This window comes from Chenopodium quinoa, unplaced genomic scaffold, assembly GCF_001683475.1.
Source record: "Chenopodium quinoa cultivar QQ74 unplaced genomic scaffold, ASM168347v1, whole genome shotgun sequence".
Taxonomy (NCBI): domain Eukaryota; kingdom Viridiplantae; phylum Streptophyta; class Magnoliopsida; order Caryophyllales; family Amaranthaceae; genus Chenopodium; species Chenopodium quinoa.
The window spans coordinates 233858-256757 of NW_018742577.1; the positions used below are offsets into that span (position 1 = coordinate 233858).

Here is a 22900-nt window from a genome sequence, read left to right on the forward strand (position 1 = left end):
GTTTGTTGTTGCTTGTAGATGCCCTGCTCCTGACAGAAATTTGCTGACTATGTAATTTAGTGTTGTCTGGGTTTTGTTTTGCTGGTGCTCAGGCTGGTTTCGCTAGTCTGCTGCAGTTGGTTTCTTAGTCCGGGGTGTGTCTTGTTGTTTTGCCTCTTTTGTCTAGTCCTTCTGGTTCTCCAGTTGAGTCTAGGTGGAGGTTGCTGCCTTCTGCAGTTTGCAGTCCTGCTTTGAGGTGTTTGTTGTTGCAGGTTTGTCTGTTGCTTTGTCTGGTTTTCTTTGTGGCTGACTTCAGCTTTCAGAACCCTTCCTAGAAGGTGGCTGAAAGTTTTAGTTCAGTTTGTTCCTGTTCCTTTCCTTAGAACCCTTCCTAGAAGGTGGCTAAAGAAAAGACTTGAACTGTTGGTGATGGTGTGACTTGTTGTTAGGTCTTGTGGTGTTTTGTGCTTGTTATAACTTAGCTTGTGTAAGTTGTAACTTTCTCCTTTGGTAATAAAATCTTATATTTACCACACAAAAAAACTTCAATATGCTTATATGACATCATTATAAATATATGACATCACTATATTTCATGAATTTCAAAATAGAGTCAAACCTCTTCTTGGTACTTTATGGACATCTTTATCGGTGTCTTATGGTTTCAAACCTCTTATATGACCCCAATAGTCATCCAACACATTCACCTCATTTTTTGAAAAAATCTTAAAAATTGATCCGAAATCGTGTATTATAACCTTCAATTTTGGACAATTTTTAACTTATTTTGACCAGGAAATAAAAATTGCTGATAGGCTAATCATGGACCCTAATACACCCTAGGAGTCTATTTGGGTGGGCGCAACCATCCAATATGCCTTTAAACGGTCAAATTACCAGTTCGAAACTTGCACAGATTTCGTGATCTCAAGCCTATCACGGACATTTATGCCAACAAATAATGGTCATATATGGTTCCAAACGACATTATATGTTACCTTAAGATGTATCTCATAGGGTCTCAACACTTTTCTCTACCAGGCCCCGAAACCTTAAAAATTCCTCAAAAAGCGTGGATAATAGCCTTTAATTTTGGAATTTTTGGATCATTTTTCGCTCGGAAATAAAAACTTCCGAGATGCTTACCATGGTCCTTAATACCCTCCGGAAGTCCAATTGGGTGGGTGGAACCATCCAATTTGCCTTATAACGGTCAATTTACACGTTCAAAACTTACACTAATTTCGTAAACTCAAGCCTACCACAGACATTTTTGACAACATATAATGGTCATATATGATTCTAAACATAATTATATGACCCTTACATGTATCCCCTAGGTTCTCAAGAATTTTCGCCACCGGGCCTTGAAATCTTAAAAATTCTTCAAAAAGCGTTGATAATAGCCTTCAATTTTGGAATTTTTTGACCATTTTTCGCCCGGAAATAAAAATTGTTGAGATGCTTACCATGGTCCCTAATACCGTTCGGGAGTCTCTAATACTCCTCGATGCTAGTTGACCATGAGTAGGAAGTGAAACTAATACAATGAATTCAAAAGGTTCAAACCCATATGACTAAAGAATGCCCCATCAGATGTTTAGACTTTATTCTTGATACTTGTTAGAAATAACACACATAGTGGTGTTGAGTATCACTTATTACTTAACAAACATGCTATATTAGTATGAAAAAGGGGAAGAGGGATGGGGATCTTCTTTGACTTGTGTATATTAAACTGGTAATGATACCTTGCCATTCAAAAAATCAAAAATCTATTTCTAAGAAAAATGAAATAAAAGAGAGACGAATTATACATTCTAAAGGCATATTATGTTGTTTGAGACATTATACAACTACTAATAAGTGATATAAAGGGTCGTGGTGGCAATGATCAAATAAAGGGTGGCAAGGCAAAGTAGATAGTTTTAACCACTAAAATGGCACCAAAGGGTCTTAATGATAAATAGGAAGCTCTTGACCCTTTTTTTTTTTTTTTTGGTCCGAGACCAAGTAAAAAATTATTATTAACCTTAAACTTGAAGGGTTTTTTTTTTTTTTTTTTTTTTGAGGGTAAACCGAGCTAATGCATTAATTCATGGACAAATTGTCCGAGTACACAAGGGGAAATCGTTGGAGGACAATAATTTTCCCAAGTTTGTTCAACACCAAAAGACATTAGCTTAGCAAGGTGATGCACAACAAAAATGCCATCTCTTTTAACATGAGACCAAGAGAAAAACGTAAAATCACTACAAAAAAACAGAATATCATCTAGCACACCGTCCAACTCTGACAAAATAAAATTGAAGGTTATAGTTCACGCTTTTAGATCAATTTTGGGTTTTTTTTCCCCAAAAATCAGTTGAACAAGTAGAGTTCCCTAGATCTACTAATTGACCTTAAATTCGAAGGCTATAGTGTGTAGAAATATAACAAATCTTTCGTTACATCTACAAAGTCGCAAAATGATTAAGTTCAAATATGTGACTTTGTTGGGATTTTGTTGCATTAGTAGTTACGAATTGCAAAAGATGACTCCAGTCACAAACATAACATCTGGAGGGTTAAACCCAGAAGAAAGGTCCAAATGAAATAATTTTAGAACCAAATTACAATAAAAAGAAGCAAACACAGATGTACAGCTCCCAAACCAATTTGATTGATTGCCCAAAGCTTCCAATATATCACTAAGGAAATAACTGGCTAGAAAATTTTGGCTTTGGATAGAACTTTCAAATCTGAAATGTACAAGAACTAAAATACAGCGGCCTAGTGTCTCCAGTTTTTACTACTCTGTTGCCAAATCACAGCTTCTCTGTATAATATCATTAATATCTGAAGTCACACATCAATACACACACATAATGTGGAAAATTGATGAGTTTAAGCATTTCAAGTAGCCTCCACATTCAAGCCATAGATGTATGGAGGGAAAGCATTCAAAGCAAAGAGCTGGAGCTGCATAGCCAAGTTTGTAGGTTAGAAATATAAGCGACAATATCAAATTAGGAGGCCTACCCAAGCTCTGCACCAAAAATGAAAAAGAAGCTTAGTTAATACATTGCAAGCACAATACCCAGATGTCTATATGTCTAAGTGTAATCTTACTTACACGTGCCAAAGATTTTAGATAAAAAGTGAGCACAGAAGGCATAGCGATACAGGTGACACCATCAGAAAGATGATAACAAAAAATGAGATATGTAAGGAAAGTGGTTGATGTCCCATTATATTCCGTGTTTATCTATTTGAAACATCTTTGAGATCAGTAGAGCAGAGTTATAAGCCAAGTTCAAACTTGATTTCCTCCACAAATAGGAACATGAAAAAAATATCTCACTAGAATTTCCTTCACGTTTGTCTAAACGTACAAAAATGAGGAAGGCATGTACACTAGTGGACTTGATCCAGCTACCACGGTAGCAAATTGTAAAAACCCATCATATTCTTTACAAAACGCAAGCATTCAAAGAAAAAACAAAAAGGAAGATCAGACAAATTCATACCAAGTTCAAGCCACAGCCTATCATTAGAAGCTCCCAGCACCCCACCCAAAGGACTGGGGAAAATGTGAACTTGGAAAGGATGTGGACTCAGATTATGGGCCTTAATCGAAGTGCCAAACAAAAACAAAACAGATGGAAGCAGATTACTCACAAAGAACAACATACAAACAATATCACTAATAAGTATCTGAGAAATAAATCCTCCAAACCAGAACCAGCAAATATAGTTGAGTATCTATCACATAATTTAGTCACACTTAAATTTAATCCCAAATATCAGAAAATGGAAACCATATGGATCAACAACAATAACCTTAGGGTCTAATAAGCTCCAGAGTCATCTAATAAACTTATACCAGCAGAAGTTACATGTATGTCAGATCAACCGATTGGAGGCAAAAAAAAAAAAACAATTTCAGATACTAAAAATATTTGGAAAAGCCAAATAATAATAGACCTTATAAGAGCCTATTTCAGTTGTCATTTGAACTAGGATAGCCCTTATTAACCCTGATCAGAAGTTCAGAACTTAGTTTTTCCAACTTAAACTTGCCAGAGCTTGCTTTTCAAGAAATAAGTTAATATAAGGTAAACTGGACTAGGCCTTAAGCCCTTAATAATGGCCCTAGATTCATAATGAATTATGTTAAACATTACTCATTGAACCATTATAATCAATTCAAATAATGATCAATAGCCTATAGCCAAGTTAAAATTTGATCGTCACAACAGCCATTAAATTGCACAATGGCATGTGGCTAGAATTTAAGGAGAACAGACTGAGTCCTTGTAATAAGTTACTAAGAAAAAAGCAACAGTACCGTTTAATCTTGGTCCATAGCTGTATGTTCATCAGTCTTGTTGACCAATCCAGCATCTTCTGACGGCACAATTGTCTCATTTTGGCCATCTGTAACCATCTTGTCATCCTGGGTAGCTGCATTGTTATTAATCTCTGTGTCAAAAATCTTCAAATCAGCAGGGAGTTGCCCAGACTTCAGTGCCTATAGAGGTAAAATGTTTAGTCACAGTGAGTCATTAGAATGAGTAGCAAACAACTGTAAGGACCTAAATCTCCACCACCAGCACCATCCCACACAATAAAATAGTTTAAATGAGAAAAGAAAAAAAAGAAAATTTCAAGGTTCAAAGAAAATCTCTGAAACGAAAAGGAAAAAATAATCATAACGACAAGCTAGTAACCTTTTCAAGCCTTGCAACTTCTTCAAGTGTTTGAGAATTCACAATAGCAGCCTGCACAAATTAATTAAAATCAACATCAAGTCCCATAAACTCTTGACACAGTTGTGATTGGATCACCCAATTAAAACTTCAATATCAACTCAATGACTAAAGCCATAAGTTTTAATCAGTAACCACTGAAATCAACAGTCAAGACATGGGAGCAACATATCAGCGAATAATTTTAGAAAGGCACAAATTATTAAGTTGTACAGAAGATACCAGCTCATGCATAAATCATATCAAAAAAAAAAAAAAAAAAAAAAAAAAAAAAAAAAAAAGTAAACTTGGTTATAATAACTCCACTTTAAATTGATAATATCATGATAAGTATCTCTAAGTATACAAGGATTCAGAAAATCCATGTATTAGCTGAAATATCTCATACAAAAGTAGACATTTATGGCAAACAAACTGAGGAAATGCTACAGTACTTGATTTATGTGTCAAATGACTTTAGTAAGTTTCTAAAAATAGTAGTTATCACTAACCTGAAAAATAATAGATTCAATATCACTAACACTAATAATAAGAAGAGTGAGATGCCAACTCAGCCAAATTTAGGATGAAAGCTAATAGCCTATCTTAGATTTCTGGTTACACCATAAATACCCAGTATTGGTCTACATTACAGTAACATCTATGTTAAGCCCGTACATATATTGTATTTAGTTTGTTACCTGGCTAAGTTTAGGCCCTTGACTTAGGTTGTATATATACCTTGTTAATACTCAATACAAACTAAGAATACACATTCTTGACATGGTATCAGGCCTAAAATTCTAAAAATCCTTGATTTTTCCTCTGTACGCTTCTCTAGCAATGGAAGATGGGAAAATTAATCCTTCATCTCCGTACTACTTGGGTGCAGGAGATCACCCTGGAAATACGATTACTCACGTAATCTTGAAGGGGGATAACTACCTAGCGTGGTCTAGAGCAATAACTTTGTCCTTGAAATCCTGCCGGAAATTTGTGTTCATCAATGGAACAATAACGAAACCAACCGAGAAGAAGAAATTACTCGACTGGAAACTGTTGACGATGTGAGTTGACTCAAACCGCCCCATGGATGTGAGTGTGGGTTGTGTACGTGTGATGTGGCAGGGAAGTACACAGAGAAGAGGAGGTGTTTCGTCAATTCTTAATTGGTGTTGATGATACCTTATATGCTGCTGTTCGTACCAGTTTACTCTAGCAACAACCAGCTGCTGACTTGAATCGAGCATATCAAACGCTCCTTCAAGAGGAGGAATCACGTGGTATTGCTCGTGGGAAGGCTGAAATTGATCAAACAAAGGATAGTGCTCATGCCTTTGCTGTTTCTAATGTACGCTCGAAAGGAGTCATGGATTGCCACGATAAATCGAAGCTATCTTGCTCGCATTGCAAGAAAACCGGGCACAATGTTGAGGATTGCTTTCTCCTTCACGGGTATCCTGACTGGTGGCATGGCGTGGGAAGGGGTCTGCTCGCACTTCTTCCACACCCCCTGCTGCCTCGTCTTCTACTTCCTGGGAAGGCACCTGTACGAGCTAATGCCATGAGAATGTGTCTTTAGGTGATGTCAAACCTGAGGATGTTCGTGTGTTGCTAAATATGGCTCATCTCCACCAACAAGAACGTATACGGGGTGAGTTTTTGTCCAATTGGATCATTGATACGGGGGCATCCCATCATGTTACGGGTAATGAATGATAGAGTATAAAAACATATTCCTGGGCCTCACCCATCAGCTTAAGCTTTTGGTTGAGTTGGTCCATTAACATGGTATCGGAGCTAGCGTGACATAAAGGTCACGGGTTCGAATCTCATCCACCCCCCACTTTCAGGTGGAATATTAAGCGCTGGGTATGAGGAGGGCCCATGCTGCATCCACACTTCTAGCCCAAACGGGCTCTCGTGTAAGGGGGCGTGATAGAGTATAAAAACATATTCCTGGGCCTCACCCATAAGTTTAAGCTTTTGGTTGAGATGGTCCATTAACAATGCATCGTGCTTGGTGGATGTTTGTTTGATTGTACCGTGTCCCGTGGGGCATCCTAATGGTGATCAAGCAGTACTTTGAAGGAGGGTCGTATCAATTTGGCGGACAATATAATTTTGGAGCATGTTTTATTTGTTCCTAATTTACAGTGAACTTAATCTCCATGTCTAAAATGATTGATTGCTCACAATGTTTTGTACGATTCATTGATTCTTTATGTGCTATACAGGACCAACGTTCGGGGAGCCTGATTGGAGCAAGTGAACGGAAGGACGGACTCTACTACTTTCGACGAATTCCTACAGTATGTGCGGTGCAAGTTCCAGCAGTGTCAGAATTTGAGTTGTGGCATAGAAGACTTAGGCATCTATCGGATAGAGTGGTTAAGTTGATTCCTCCTATTAGTAGTAGTTCTGCTAAGAAATATTTGAATAAAGCTTGTGGTGTGTGTCCTCGAGCTAAACAATCTAGGGATGTCTTTCCTACTAGTGATAGTAAGGCAAGTCGTATTTTTGAATTGATACATTATTGTGATCTTTGGGGGTCGTTACTTGTGGTGCACATTATTTTTTTACTTTGGTTGATGATTATTGAAGAGGTGTTTGGGTTTATTCCGCATTTTTATCAAGTTTTGCTATAATTGAGCGTCAATTTGAAAAATCTGTCAAATTTGTGAGGAGTGACAATGGAGCTGAATTCAATTGTATGCTTCCTTATTTTAATGAACATGGCATAATTTTCCAAACTTCTTGTGTTGGGACACCTCAACAAAATAGGCGCGTTGAGCGCATGCATTAACATATTCTTAATGTGGCTCGTGCTTTGATGTTTCAAGGGAACTTGCCTATTGGTTTTTGGGGTGAGTGTGTTCTTGGGGCGGTTTACTCAATTAATCGTACTCCATCTCGTTTGTTGCAAGGCAAAACCCCATATGAAATATTATTTGGCAAAGAACCTAGTTTTGATGAGTTACGGGTTTTCAGTTCCCTTTGTTTTGCTCATAACCAAAAAGCTAAGGGAGATAAATTTGCACCTAGGAGTCGGAGGTGTGTTTTTGTTGGCTATCCGAATGGTAAAAGGGTTGGAAACTCTATTATCTTGAATCGGGTGAAATATTTGTGTCCCGTGATGTGAAGATTTTTGAGAATGAGTTTCCTTTCGCTAGTGAGAAATCTTTGAATATTGACTCTAATAATAATGTGGCTGCCACTGCTATGCGTGAGAGTGTGTCCGGGATTGATTTTGATTTTTAGGACGATATGGAGATGGTTTTGGAGGGGAGAGAAGCTGCCCTCAACCACAATCAGCATACGAATGCTGCTGGTCTGGACACATAGGAGACTGCTGGTGGCAGCCTACACCGCAGCCCCCCCTGTGGCAAACGGCAGTGGCCGCGGGCAGGCTGCGGTTTCCACTGATGCTGCTGCCAGCACTTCTTCTTTGGGCAATACCGCACCTGGCAGCACACATGAGGACGGTGATGCTGCTGCCGCTACTCATGACATTCCTATGGTTGAGCTTGGCCGCGATGCTTGAGTAAGACATCCCCCAGGTTCGCATAAAAACTATGTTGCACATACTGTACAAGCGTCGACTCCTCCCAGTTCACCTTCTCCATGCTCCTCAGGTACTCACATTTTATGAATTGTGATGAATTTTCTATGCGACACCGTGTTTTTATTGCAGCAGTAGATACGGCGGTTGAGCCTCGTAATTTCAAAGAGGCTATGAACCATGAGAGGTGGAGAGAGGCTATGCAAAAAGAAATTTCTGCCTTAGAGGATAATGAAACTTGGGAGTTGACCGAATTACCTAAGGGGAAGAAGGCTCTTGGGTGTCGCTGGGTTTACAAGGTGAAACATAATTCAGATGGCACGATTAAACAATTGAAAGCTCATCTAGTCATATTTGGCAATCATCATGTGGAAGGTATTGATTACACCGAGACATTTGCCCCTGTGGCTAAAATGGTCACAGTTCGTGTCTTTTTTGCTGTTGCTGCAGCGAAAAATTGGGAACTTCATCAAATGGATATCCATAATACCTTTCTTCATGGTGGTCTCGATGAGGAAGTTTATATGAAACCTCCTCCCAGCTTCCATGGTTCTCAATCTGGTTTGGTATGTCGTCTCCGCAAGTCTTTGTACGGTCTCAGTCAAGGATCAAAAGGTACGGATTTCTGCAATCGTACTCTGATTACTCTCTCCTTACTCTGAATCATGGGGCTATTCATCTTAGTGTTTAGGTGTGTATGTTGATGATTTAATAATTTATGGGAATGATTCTTCTACAATCTCACATTTCAAATCATATTTGAGTAATCTGTCAAATCATATTTGAGGTTGCCCGTAGTCCGAAAGGGAAATTTTTTGTGCCAACGAAAGTATACTCTTGATATTATTGCATAGTCTGGTTTGCTAGGGGCACGCTCGGCAAGTACGGCAAAATTAGAGATACCTCCTATTGCAAATGTATTTGCAGGGTCGTTTGATCTATTTGTCTTTCACTAGACCTGATTTGGCATACAAAGTTCATATTCTATCCCAATTTATGCAGCAACCTCGTTAGGATCATTGGGAGGTAGCCCATCGTACGGTGCGCTACTTCAAGGGTTGTCTAGGTTGTGACTTACATTTGTCAAGTTGGTGTGACGCGGATTTCATGGATTTCCTTTTTATTAAAAACTCCCTGCTCACCACATTCATTAAATAATAAACAATGTGAAATTCATCCATTTAATAAACTCAAGCTAAGAGAATTTGAGAAATCATCACTCTTAATATCCCCTTGTTGACTAACTATGACCTCAACCTTCACATTCCTTGCCTAGCTCCTGCTAGCAACCAATGTGAAGCAATGCAATTTGGAGAAAAATATCATATAATTTTATAACCAATAATGACACATTTCAGTCTTTTTTATTAGTACAATTTACTTTTTCTTATTTATAAATTTCTTTTCCAGCAATCTGTTCTTTAACAAATTTAAGCAAAGTTAACACAATATTTGCTGGTTTTGTATATCTTGTTTTTATTTGGGTTTTTCTACATTATAACCCTCTAATTTTCTACGTTCCCCCCCCCCCCTTGGTTGAGAAATCCACATTATATATTTAGCTTCTGTACGGTAACCTTGCCGTTATCCCGCGTTAACAAATTCCATTAGTGAGACCCACTCTTCACTTAATAATTATTTTTTATCAATTTGCATGTTAAAATTGTTCTATTAAAGGTTTCGGGGGATATTTTGGCCCCAAGGATCCAAATTTGGCAAAAAAATGATGCAAAGTCTCATTGTGCGCATTAAATACGTATACAGGAAAATCAAGACATTTTTAATACGCAAAACGAGGCACTTATTTTTTTTTTTTTGTTTTTTTTTTTGCTAAATCTAAGCTTAATTCGGACCTTTAAAGACCAAAATAGCCCCCAAAACCTTTAACAGAAGTACAAAACCATTTTCAACATGCAAATCGAACAAAAAAATATTATTAAGTGGTGAGTGGGCACCACTAACGGAATTTGTTAACGGCAAGATAATGGCAAGGTTACGTATAGACACTCAATGTATTTTGGGGTTACAATGTGGATTTCTCAAAAAGGGGGAGCACGTCGAAGAAAACGGAAAATTAAATGGTTATAATGAAGAAAAACCCTTTTTTATTTTATATTTTTTTCAGCTTGGTCTGTAAATAGAAACTTCCTCCGTTCTAGTAATATTGCAACAACTGGACTTTTACACTATTCACCACGCTTGTTTGACCACATATTATGATTATATTTATACGTAAAGTAATATTCATCACGCTTGTTTGACCACATATTATGATTATATTTATACGTAAAGTAAAATATAATCATGTGGGGTCTTGTTAGATTTGTCTTGTAAAATATTGTCACAATACCAACTTTTTATAATTTTTACTCTAATATAAAATGTACTTTGGGATGCGTAATTTCATCCTTGTTGCAATATTTGTGGAACAATGGAAGTATTATATAATACTCCCCTTCATAATTAATTATTGAACTCTGCTATCCTTCATTTTTTCTAGTCTTGATTCCAATATGGGCAATGAGTTCCACAAGAAATTTGCAGCTGCTATTTCAAGTTAAAGTACTTATGCTGCAACAGTTTCCATTGTTTGTTCAAATTTACTTCAAAAATTATACCTCCTCAGTTATTTATTAATTGCAACATGTCCCCTTGACACGCATTTTAAGGTGATTAAAAAGGTAAATGAACATTAACTAATATAATCTGAACACTGTTAAGAGAGACATGTTATATTATTTGTGTTTAACCTATTTAAGCTTATTTGTATGTTTACCTTATCTAATCTCTTTCTTAAAATGCATTCTGCAAGGATATGAAATACTTTTTTTATATAAATAAATAGAGGAAGTGTGCCTTTTACCCCCTCCATGTATCGGACCCAGTACAAGGAGCAACACTAGGAGACAAATTAATTAAAGAAGCACTAGGGAGTGTGGCTGAAATTTGATACTCTTGAGCAGAAGAGGACAAACACTATTAATATTAGGTTATTTTTGTAGTTTTGCTTGATTATAAAAGGGAGTGAGATTTGTATTGTGGAATGAAAGAGATTCATAACTTTAAGTTACTAAGAGAGTGATAACCTAAAGTTATCAAGAGAGTAATAGCCTAAAGCTATTAACCTATCACTTTTGTATCCAAATTTCTGCCATTAGACTCATGCTTTTATCTTCAAATTTCTTGTTCAATAGAACTTATAATTTGAAAATCCAAGTCTATTACACTCCACCCCTGAAAAGTTGGCATCTTCCACTATAGTTAAAAATTCTCTATTTGGTAAATATTTCTCTCCACTTACAATTAGGTCCACAAGAGCCCATAAACACAAGTCCCACTATTTTTTATTCCTAATCTTAGGTGTGCATTAATGATACGATACAACTCGCAAGCTACTCGAGCTCGAGTCAGTATATATATGTAATAACAGGTGAAAGGCACACCGAAGCGTGTAATAAATCGACAGTAAGCCATACAGCCACCACTCAAAGTCTACACAAGGAGGGGGAAGAACCATGGCTTGCAAGGGAATCAGCAACAAGCAGACAAAAGCAATCAACATACCACTAAGATTAGTTCAACAAGGTGGAAAGGGGTGCTGTGACTGTGGTCAGCAAATGAAGTCAAATACTAATTAAGATTGCAGTGCTTTTTGTAGTAAGTTTGTACTATATATAAAGAAGAAGGGCTTAGCCTTAATGTGATGTTGAGCATTGGGAAAATAAAAAAAGATTGATAAAGTGAAGGTACCCCTTGAGAAGTTGAGAGTGATAACCTCAAGTTATCTTGCTAACCTTTTGGCTGAAATTAATGAAAGCTTAAACCTTCCTGCTATTTTTTGTCTTTTTTTTTCAATTCTTATTCTTGCAAAAGTCGGTTCATTACAAAGCGATACGAGCCCTAGAGGCTAGGTGCAAAGCTTAGGCCAAAGACATGATCTTTAGCCATGCTCTTGTTGGAGAATTTAGAGTATTTAATTGATTATTATTCATGTTATGTTAAGTTTAAGTCATTTGGTTAAGGTGTTATGACTTAGACAACATATGATTAAGGTAGTAGTATACAACTAGTTAAGAGAAAGGAAGAAAGTGGTTGATTTGTCACTATTATTGCCATCGTTACTACTTACGCTTTCAGTTTTAATTTCTCTTGATTTAGTTCGGCAGTTTCATACTTAATGCATTATAGCTTAGTGTATTAATGCATTGTTTAATGCATCTCTAACAGTTGATGTTTGATGCGTTGTTTATGTATGTGTTATGACATTGTTCAATGCATGACATAAAACTTGTTTTAATGCATGATTAAATGCATTGTTACGTTTGGTAAAACGTAACGACGTACTACTATCTTATATATATGAGAAACTTCTCATATGATGAAGGTAGTTTTGTGAGATGAAATATAATTTCTATTTTATCACTTTGGCATAGGAAGTTACTATCAATTATTCATTATCACAAAATATACACTTTAATACATTGTATTGCAATAATCCTACAAGTTATTGTAATTGTCCTACACTTTAATACGTTGTATCTCCTCAGTAATTTCCGGTCGAAATTATACTTTTGGGAAAGTGATCCCGTTCACGCCTCGAAGGCTTTTCCAATAGTTTCATTTCCATTTCTTTGTGACCCTTGTTTACTAGAAAATCCCCGATGGTCCAAAAGTATAATTTATTACAAAGATGGCAAATGTGAAGGAAATGATGACCAATTTCCAGAAATTGGACAAGTTCGAGGGTGTTGATTTTCGAAGGTGGCAAAAGAAGATGCATTTTTTCTTGACAACTCTTGGTGTGGCTTATATTCACATCCCCCACGCCATCAAAGGAGGAAAATAAGATATTGGAGGCTACTAGAAAGAGGAACAAGTGGGAGAATGACAACTACATATGTTGTGGTCACATCCTAAACAATATGTCTAGGGAATTGTTTGACGTTTATCAATTTCATAAGTCCGCTAAATTACTTTTGGATGAACTAGAGTACATGACCGAGGATGCATCTAGCAAGAAATTTCTTATTAGTAAGTTCAATAATTTCAAAATGATTGATAGTAGGCCAGTTATGGAACAATTTCATAAAATCCGGAGAATTTTAGGGAGTTTTAGGCAACACAATATCAACCTTGATGAGACATTTATTGTTTCTTCTATAATTGATAAACTACCATCATGTTGGAAAGATTTTAGAAATGCTTTAAAGCATGAGAAAGATGATATTAATCTCAAGGGCTTGGCTTCTCATATACGGGTTGAGGAAGAAATCCGGGTGCAAGAGGGACAAAAGGATGTTAATCCTAGTTCTACCACAGTTAATGTGGTGGAGGATGCTAAGTCTTATGAGAGGAAGAGAGGAAATGACTCAAAGTACAAAGACAAAAAGCCTAAAGTGGAAGGTGATGGTCAAACATCACGAGCTTGTTGGGTTTGTGGAAAACCCGAACATTTTAAGAAAGATTGAACCATTTGGAAGAAAAAGATGAGCAACAAGAAAGCTCAAGGTGAGAAAGGCGGTTCTAGCCAATCCCAAGACAAGCAAGTATTTCTTGTACACAAACTTCATTTAATTCTTTGATGAATTATTTGTGTGATTTATGAAATCCTATGTGTGTAGGGTGATACTTCTCGGTACATCGATTCGAGTGCATCAACACATGTTTGCAAGGATCGTTCGTTGTTTAAATCCTTCGTTGAAGTGACCAATGGAGAGATTCTTTACATGGGGAACGATTCCACCGTAAAAGTGTTAGACAAGGGGCAAGTTGAGTTAATATTTAGCTCGGGCAAATTTCTTATTTTAAGGGATGTGTTGTATGCTCCCGAGCTTAGGAGGAATTTAGTGTCCGGTGCTATCTTGAATCGTTTAGGTTTTAGAATGGTGTTTGAGTCGGATAAATTTATATTGTCTAAAGGTGGTTTATTTGTAGGACTTGCTTACTTGTGTGATGGAATGTTTAAGCTTAATATTTCTAATGCTTTGAAAGACAATATGTATGTTGTTAATGATTTCTCTTCTCTATGGCATGTAAGACTTGGACATGTTAATTATAAAAAGTTATATTTTACGTCTAAACATGATTTAATTCCATCTTTTGATCCAAAAATAGAGAAGTGTATGACATGCATGTTAACAAAAATCACAAAGAAACCATTTCCTAATGTTGTAGAAAAGAATAATGCATTGCCTGATTTAATGCGATCTATGTGATTTTCATAGCACACCTTCCTTAGGCAACAAATAGTATTTCGCAACTTTCATTGATGATTATTCAAGATTTTGCTATGTTTATTTATTGCATTCTAAGCATGAGGCCCTTGACAAATTTAAAATCTGCAAGAATGAAGTGGAGTTGCAAAAAAAACAGTAAAATCAAAAGATTAAGAACTGATAAAGGTGGTGAATATTTTAATCCAACCTATTTCCAATCAATAGATATAGTACATGAATCTACCACGGCATATACACCACAACAAAATGGTGTAGCGGAAAGGAAGAATAGGACTCTTGAAGAAATGGTTAATTCCACGTTGTCCTATTCCGGTTTGAGTGATAGATTTTGGAGGGAAGCGGTATTAACCGCTTGTTACATTTTAAACCGAGTTCCAATGAAAAGGAATGAGGTAACCCTATATGAGCTATGGTATATAAGGAAACCAAAATTGGGTCATCTCAAAGTTTGGGGTTGTAGGCAATTGTAAAAGTGTCGGAATCTAAACGTAAAAAGTTAGGTGAAAGAGGAGTGGAATGCATCTTTAGAGGATATGCGGTGCATAGCAAATCCTATAGGTTCTATGTAATTGAACAAAATGACTATTGGTCGATTCATACCACCATTGAGTCTAGAGATGCATTGTTTGATGAAAATAGATATTCATCAATTCCTAGACCAAAGGATATAACTCCAAATACCGGTTTTGACCAAATTGAATTTGATCAAGATATTGATGACCAAACTCATTTAGAGGAGGCATCAACATCATCATCTCAACCCAGGAGAAGTAAGAGGGCAAGGAAAGAAAAATCTTTTGGCTCAGACTTTCATGTATACTTAGTTAAAGGATGAAGGAATTCTATTTCGACACAATTTCCATACATTTTTAATGTGAAAGATGATCCTTTGACCTATGATGAGGCTATGAAGTCTCGTGATGCTCCATTTTACTTTTGGGAAAATGATCTCGTTCACGCCTCGAAGGTTTTTCCAATATTTTCATTTCCATTTCTTTGTGACCCTTGTTTACTAGAAAATCCCCAACAGCTCCTACAGTATTGATGCTTACTGACTTGGGATCAAAGTAGGGTTTGTATTGTCAAACTTTTAGGTGACAGAAAGTAAAAGGAAATTCAGGAATGCCACGTGACTACTGGCAGCCGAGAATCTTCCTTTTTAAGAACACAAGCTTGTGAGGAGCTCGAATTGAATCAATTACACCACTCCCTAAGTCCCGATCCAAACGAGGCTAAATCCGGATCCAAATCCAATTGACCCGAGTCCGAATCCGACAAACATCTCAAGGATCCGAATCTAATCCATTTATTCGGACATCCGAATTAATCCGAGCACCCTTATTTTATTTTTTTAAAATAATGTGACATACTATTTATAAATGCTTATATTGTCTCTAATAATATTTTTTTACATCATATTAGTGCGTAAAAAATTAAAAAAGACCTAATATATAAAATCTAAACCAATGTTGAGGTGATCAACATCGGCCCGGTCCAATCCGGCCCGAAAATAGGACGGGTTTGGGCAAGCCTAAAAAAGTAATTTTAATTAAAAAGCTTGAATCCGGCCTAAAAAACTCGTTTTCGCCAACAAGCTTGCTACCTTTATTGCGGGTTTGGGCACGAGAAATTATAATAAGTCCCGAACCGGCCCGATTTTTTATCACCTCAAACATAATGTATTTAAATAAAACCAAGGACTCGAGTCGAACTAGATCTGACAGTGTCGAACTTTGAGCAAAAGCCCAAGTCTGATCCGCATCCTATCCGGATCTATGTTATCAGATTCGGATTATGCTTAAACGGATTCGAATCAAACTAGGATTGAATTGCATCCTACTCCCTACTTACTCCTTTAAGTCATTTTATAGCCCCCATTCCCCACCATACGCCAACCACCTAGCCCTTCTTCCTCATTTCATTCGATTAACACACTTCCAAACCACCATCTTCCCTCCTCTTATCCATTACCAACTTAGCCTACCCCACACTCATCACAAACCTAGAATTTTTTTGCTCTCTATTCCTACTCAATTCCCGTGGTATTTTATTACCTTCACCGGTACATTCTCACTCTTTATCCTCCTTGTACAATTCTCATGGCTTCTCTATTTTTCTCTTCCGATGTATTAAGTTAAAGTGGTAGAGGTGATGCGCCGATATTTACCTAGGTGAGGCGATCTAAGAAATGAGTTTGACGCCACATCAGCATTTTTTTAAATAAAGAGTCATAAGAGATAGATTCAGAAATGAGGTTATTCGCAAGAAGGTAGGTGTGGCAAACAAACTAAGGGATAATCGTCTATGTTGGTTTGGGCATGTAAGACGAATTCCAATGCGAAGAGTGGAGGAGTGAGATCGTGGAGGGGTTAAACGAGGGAGAGGAAGACCGAAAATGACTTGGTTGGAAGGAGTTAGGAAGGATATGAAGTAAATGGATTTGCATGAGAAAGAGGCATTTGATCGTATGGGATAGAAAAGGAGGATCTTTATCGATGATTACATGGGTAATCAAATTTGGTTCATGTAGCCGACCCCACTTATGGGATTAAAGCTTTAACTGATTGATAAGGGCGGGTGATGAGAATCGATCAAGTAGGGAAAATCTAACCACTTGAACTATCCCTTACTCTTTATAGCTCACATCAATAATTTTAACCCTTTAACTTTTTTTTTTAATAATTATTTTAGACTGAGCACCACTTCAATCAGACATATCTAAGCTTGGAAAGACCCTAAACCCCATTGCCTTAGTGTGCAAGCTTTTATATATGTTGCTCCTTCCCAAGTACCAGATTCCAATCATGTAGCAATTTAAAATAATTGAGCAATTTTAAACTCCCTTCCTTCGACAAGGCAATTTCAGCCCAACAAACTTTGTTATGAGAGTAGAAGGGGGGGGTATAAGAAAACGGGCATAAAACAAAGAGGTAGCAGGACCAAAAAAAATCCAAATATTGATAATAATAAACCAATTAAGATGCGGCATGTCACATGTGCCTCTTCAATGAGTTTTACACATTCTATTAAGCAATACCAAAAACCTTAAATTTTAGAACATATAAGATACAAGTAGTTATTATTTCCTAAATATGGCATATAGAATGTTTCTCTAGCCAAATTTTCCTATTTCTTACATAATCTTCTTCGTTTGTTCTACCTTTATTACATTCTTTAATATCTTTCGAATGAAACGTAAGTCTATAGAAACCCAAATGACTTAAACATACTTGAATGCTTCATTTCTTTTATTTATAATCTCTTTTTTTTTTTTTTTTTTGTCCACATCATGATTTTTCAAGATTTTGTGCCAATTTTAGTGTGACCTACACTAAGAATATTTTTACTACACAACAATCAAATCCATAAAAGATTATTTTGTTGGTAAGTCTTAAGATAAATCTACCAATACATTTACATTAAACATTATAAGCAACTTAGCAATCTACAACTAAGTATATGTGCCATGTATTATGTATGCTATAAATACAATGTTGTCAATATGGCCCATCTTAGTTTAAATATTGTGAGTAGCCAACATTATGTTCTCAGCTTGAAGTGGCTAGATAATCAAGACGGATTTCCATGCATGTATGACTCATACACGTACAACACTCACACACTTATACCTAACGCCATGAAAATGTAGCAAAACATCATAGTATACTAAAGCAAGAAATTCAGCATCATACAGAAGCACAAAAATCTCATAAAGGAGAGACAATAAAGGTTAAGCCCCTTAATTTAATATACCTTGATAGCTATGATTTGCTCTGGAGTAGGAGCTTTGGGTGCTTGTTCTTCTTTTGAAACCTCCTCAACAATGGGTGACTCCTCAGATGTGATTGTCTTCACTACCTTTTTGGCCTCTTCTTCAGCTTCCTTGGATGAAAAGAGCTTATCTGCCTCTTCTCGTTCCTATATAGATGATAAAAACACCAAGTTAAGGATCTAGAAAATGCTACAGAGCATAAAAAAGTGTGATTGCAACAGATGTCCAGACTATTTACAAACTTACACTGTTACACATGAAAAAGGAAGCAGTGGAGGGATTGTACTAATAATCAATCATGTTCAAGACAGCTTAAACCTTAACACACACGCACTCTCATAAACAGATTCGCGCACGCGATTTATCACACCAAAAAAGGGTAAGAAATTTATTTCTAAAAAGATTGGTACACGTACATACACAAGCAATTTGTCACACCAAACAAGGGTAAGAAATTTATTTCTGAAAAGATTGTAGGTAAGAACATATGAATGGGAACAAAAGAATATAGCAATGCAAGTATCATACTGAAGTAACGACCATGCAAGGAAAAGGAGCTAGCAGAATAAAGAGAAGTAAGCAGGGAGAAGGAAATAGCATAAGGGCAAAAGCGCCCAAGCAACACAAGATAAAAAAAATAAATAAATAAAACCCTACCTACTTAGAGCTGGTTTTAAAGGTTATGTAGATATTATCACAAGCTATGTCCTGATTTATCTTCATACGTGATCCCTCTTTTCCTAATTCTTATTAGGCTACCTCACTCTCTTTTCTTTATTTTCTCACTATTCCTTAGCTTGATCTTTATAGCTGTGCTACTTCCAATGTAAAGGTTAACCCAAAGTCTCCAACTGTCTCTAACCACCTCATTATTGATTTACCTCTTCTTATATCTGCCCACAAGCTCATAAGCTTCAGTTCACTGCCATGCAGCATAACAAAGAATCAAGAACTCGATTATTTAATTTCTTAACAGGGTATTCTCTTGTCTCATAGGACCCCTAATGTGTTCCTTCACCTCAACCACCCAACATATACCATGATTTATCATGTTTCCTATGTTTCATTGTAGAATTGATTGATAGAGATCAATAGCATCATTGAATCCCACTAAAATATGGCAATTGTCCAAATTCCCATCCTGATTGAATTCTTTGTCACCTACAATCACCCAAACATCTAGTGTACATTCTTTCATTACTCACCCAACTTGAATCTCTTGACTTCAAATTCTAAGATTTCTAATTAATTGCTGGTACCCTTACTTGTACTACCCACTAACAAGATAATTTCTACAAATAACATACAAAAAGCCGAAAACGGAAAATACTCTTTGACTATCTTCATTAAGAATCCATCTCCACCGGAAAAAATTGGGAGGGGAGTAGGGGGAGTGGCAAAAATTACCCAAAATGCAACCCAATAACAAAATAATATATTGCTTTCTTTAGCCTCTTGATGTTCTCAAACTAGTCTTAAAGCAGATTCCTTAAAACCTCAAATAAACTTCCTAGACACTCGTTAATATACTTTCCCCATATCTTAAAAAGTACCATGATGCATCCATTTCCCATAGTAGTATATAAAGTGATTCATAAAGGATGGTGAAACTTTTTATGGCTTCCATAGTAAAAACCCTTAACACCAAACCAAATTGACTAACACCAAACATTCTCTCTTCAAACTCTCCCGTCATTTCACGCCATAAATTAGTTAATTGAGACCGGAAATTCTCAACTTTAATTCTCTCCTTTGTTCTTGATTAGTTCTTGAAGACATGGTAAAATCAAGAACTACACCTTTACTTAATCCTTGCATATAAACTTGTAGTCAAAGGGCTTTCGTATGCCACAGTAGCATTTAGATAAGACATTGCTGTCTTTTGTCTGACTACTTGATATGTAAGCTAGTTTGGCATAACCAGTGCACACTTCCACGCAAAACCATATCCATTTCAAGTGCCAACCATGAGTCCACAACTCGTAATCAAATACACAATCTCACAGAAATCCAATAAGAGAAAGAACCCTATGCCGATAAAGTGGTAGCGATTGTTTCCTGCTCATAAACATTGTAGGATTTAGAAAGTACAATTCGATATGAATGCTGCAAAACTTTGAACAAATCCACCAGCACAAAAATCTTCAAAACTAATATGTTCAAACATAATTGCATGGCAAAATGTGAGAAAATGCATTTAACTCACCTTTTGTTTCACCTTCTTGAAGTCCAGCACACGCAATGATTTCAATTTGTATATCACATACAAGCGGTAATTTGGCTTCTTAGTAATATTATTGTCCAGCAGGCTAAGAAATTTCAGCTTTGAAATTGATGCAAGTGGATCAATCTCAACCAAATTGACAAGTCGATTATTTGTAAGAACAAGTGTATGCAGTTTTGGCAGATATTCTGCAAATTCAAACAGTTAAAATTTGTCAAAGATTCAAGCAAGATAATGGCAGTTGGCGTACATAAGACTTGAACACCCAACCTCCAAAATGAAGATGTAAGGAACTCTGTCACCTGAGCTCCCACCTCTTTCTCAAGCAAGCAGATTATAAGAGAAGGGTGAGAGTGAATGAGTCATCTCACCTCCTATGTTCGGATTTATGCGCGTAATCCTATTGTTGTTCAGTAACAAAGTTCCCAATCGGTTCAAATAAGGGAAGTTCTCGAGCTTTACAATCTCATTGTCTGACAAGTCAATTGTGTCAAATTGATCCTGCACATCAGTGCGCAAAAATGAAAGTCAAACAAGTATTGTCCAAAGTATTCTCAGTTAAGCAGCTACAACTACAAATGTGAGGACATAGCTGACACACCAGTAAAACTATTCAACAAAATCAGCAGTTAAAAAAACTGGACAGTGCGCATTTTACCAGCTATAGCTTATGTGAGCATAACATAAGCTTTACTATTATATCACATCCGGAACTTTTAAAATAGTGTAACAGACTAACAGTAGCTAGACTACTCCATGAAAGCTTCACTACAATATCGCATCTGGAATATTTACAATAGTTTACTAGTAGCTAGACTACTCCGTGACAGAAACAAGGTTCAAACAGTAATTTTTCCTGTCCCAACTCCCAAAGCAACTGGGTCATCAGAAAACCTAAAACAAATGTATTATGGTATAATAAAGCTTGCAATCACATGGAGGGGAGCATACTACATAGATAAAATCGTAGTTATGTATTCTCTCTGAACAGAAATTACCTCAGTTGCACCCAAGTTCTCTATGTATGCAATCTTGTTTCCTGTGAAATAAAGGAGAAAGATAAGTACATTGTAGTTTGTAGTAATTGAAACCTGAAAAAACGTTCCTGATGGATCTTTCCATAGTGAGGATAAAGATCTAAGAACGAGATTGTTGTCCACAATACGATTGATGTTTTGGAGCAAAATAATTATAGATAACAACAACAGACGGCGACAAGAAGTGTTGTTGATAAGCATTAAGCAAGCAGAACGGGGAATTCCCCCATTAACTCTAACGAACAATTACACATAGCATTGATATTCCATCAAACAGAAGTGTTGTTGATGAGCATTGAGCCAGCAGAACGGGGGATTCCCCCATTAATAACAAACAATTACACATAACATTGATATTCCATCAAACAGAAGTGTTGTTGATAAGCATTAACCAAGCAAAGATTATTAAAAATTGCTTAACCTAATTGCTAATTTATGGTAGAACGGGGAATTCCCAGCCTAAATGACATTGATTCGGGATTCAAATAAATAATCTGTAGAACGCTAAGTTACAGACATAAACACTCAATGATTCAGAGAATTACAAAATTTACGAAGATTTAGAAAATTGATTGAGGAGACAAACCTCGAAGATCTAATTCGCGCTCTTTGATAGCATTAAAGAAATGAGGACTCTTCCAAATCAAATCTGCATTCAGTTTCACCATTTCTGGGTTTAACAACTGAAAGAGAACAACAACAACGAAAATAGGGCTTAAACGCTGGGTATAGGGTTTATCACAAACGGTGCGGACCAATTTCTATCAGTCCTGGGTTTTACTGTGACTACTTTTCAGATTTTTTTTTTGAATAAGGTATTTTCAACTGTTTATTTTTTTATTTTTTTTTTCTTTTCTAGAAAAAAAGTAGACAGTAATATTATATATCTCACAAATAATACCTAAAGTTGCGAGTAATTTGGACCAGCGGTAGTATACAATAATCCTCAACAAGCTTTACATAGCCAGTAGCCGTTTGAGAAGCGTTTAGAGACAAACCCTCGTGAACCATCTTGTTCCTGCAAAACCAAAGGGACCTCACCATAGCACATAGCACACTTAACTCATCACTGTCTAATTTACCACTAAACCATACAATCTTTGAGAGAAAATAGACCGATAGTGACTATAATTTCAGACAACTTTTGTTGCACGACAATCAAAAAGCACATGAGTGACATATTCAACTTCGAAAGAGCTCTTGCTTAACCGCAACACACCCCTTACACATTTTCCATAAGAAGTGGCTTAGTTTCAGAGGACCACCTAGTCTCCAAATAACGCGGCACGCTTCTTGTTCCTCATCCTCAACTCCATCCACCACGCCATTAATACGACTCATTCTTCCAAGCCAGTACCCA

At 36.6% G+C, this 22900-nt stretch overlaps 1 protein-coding gene across 2 annotated transcripts; it reads right to left on the reverse strand.

Annotated features, from left to right (window-relative positions):
* Positions 1-2528: 2528 nt before the first annotated feature.
* Positions 2529-22400, reverse strand: LOC110720818 (U2 small nuclear ribonucleoprotein A'-like). Of its 2 annotated transcripts, none has more exons than XM_021899862.1 (8): positions 22127-22400; positions 21502-21542; positions 20875-21004; positions 20486-20691; positions 18261-18425; positions 4692-4742; positions 4310-4492; positions 2529-2940 (listed from the first exon to the last, which is right to left on the reverse strand). In XM_021899862.1, exons 1-7 carry the CDS (start codon positions 22206-22208, stop codon positions 4313-4315), a joined length of 855 nt encoding a protein of 284 aa, XP_021755554.1. In that variant the 5' UTR covers positions 22209-22400; the 3' UTR covers positions 2529-2940; positions 4310-4312. The 2 variants fall into 2 exon arrangements, with proteins under 2 accessions (XP_021755554.1, XP_021755553.1); XM_021899861.1 differs by having other exon boundaries at positions 2529-3007; positions 22127-22398.
* Positions 22401-22900: the final 500 nt, after the last annotated feature.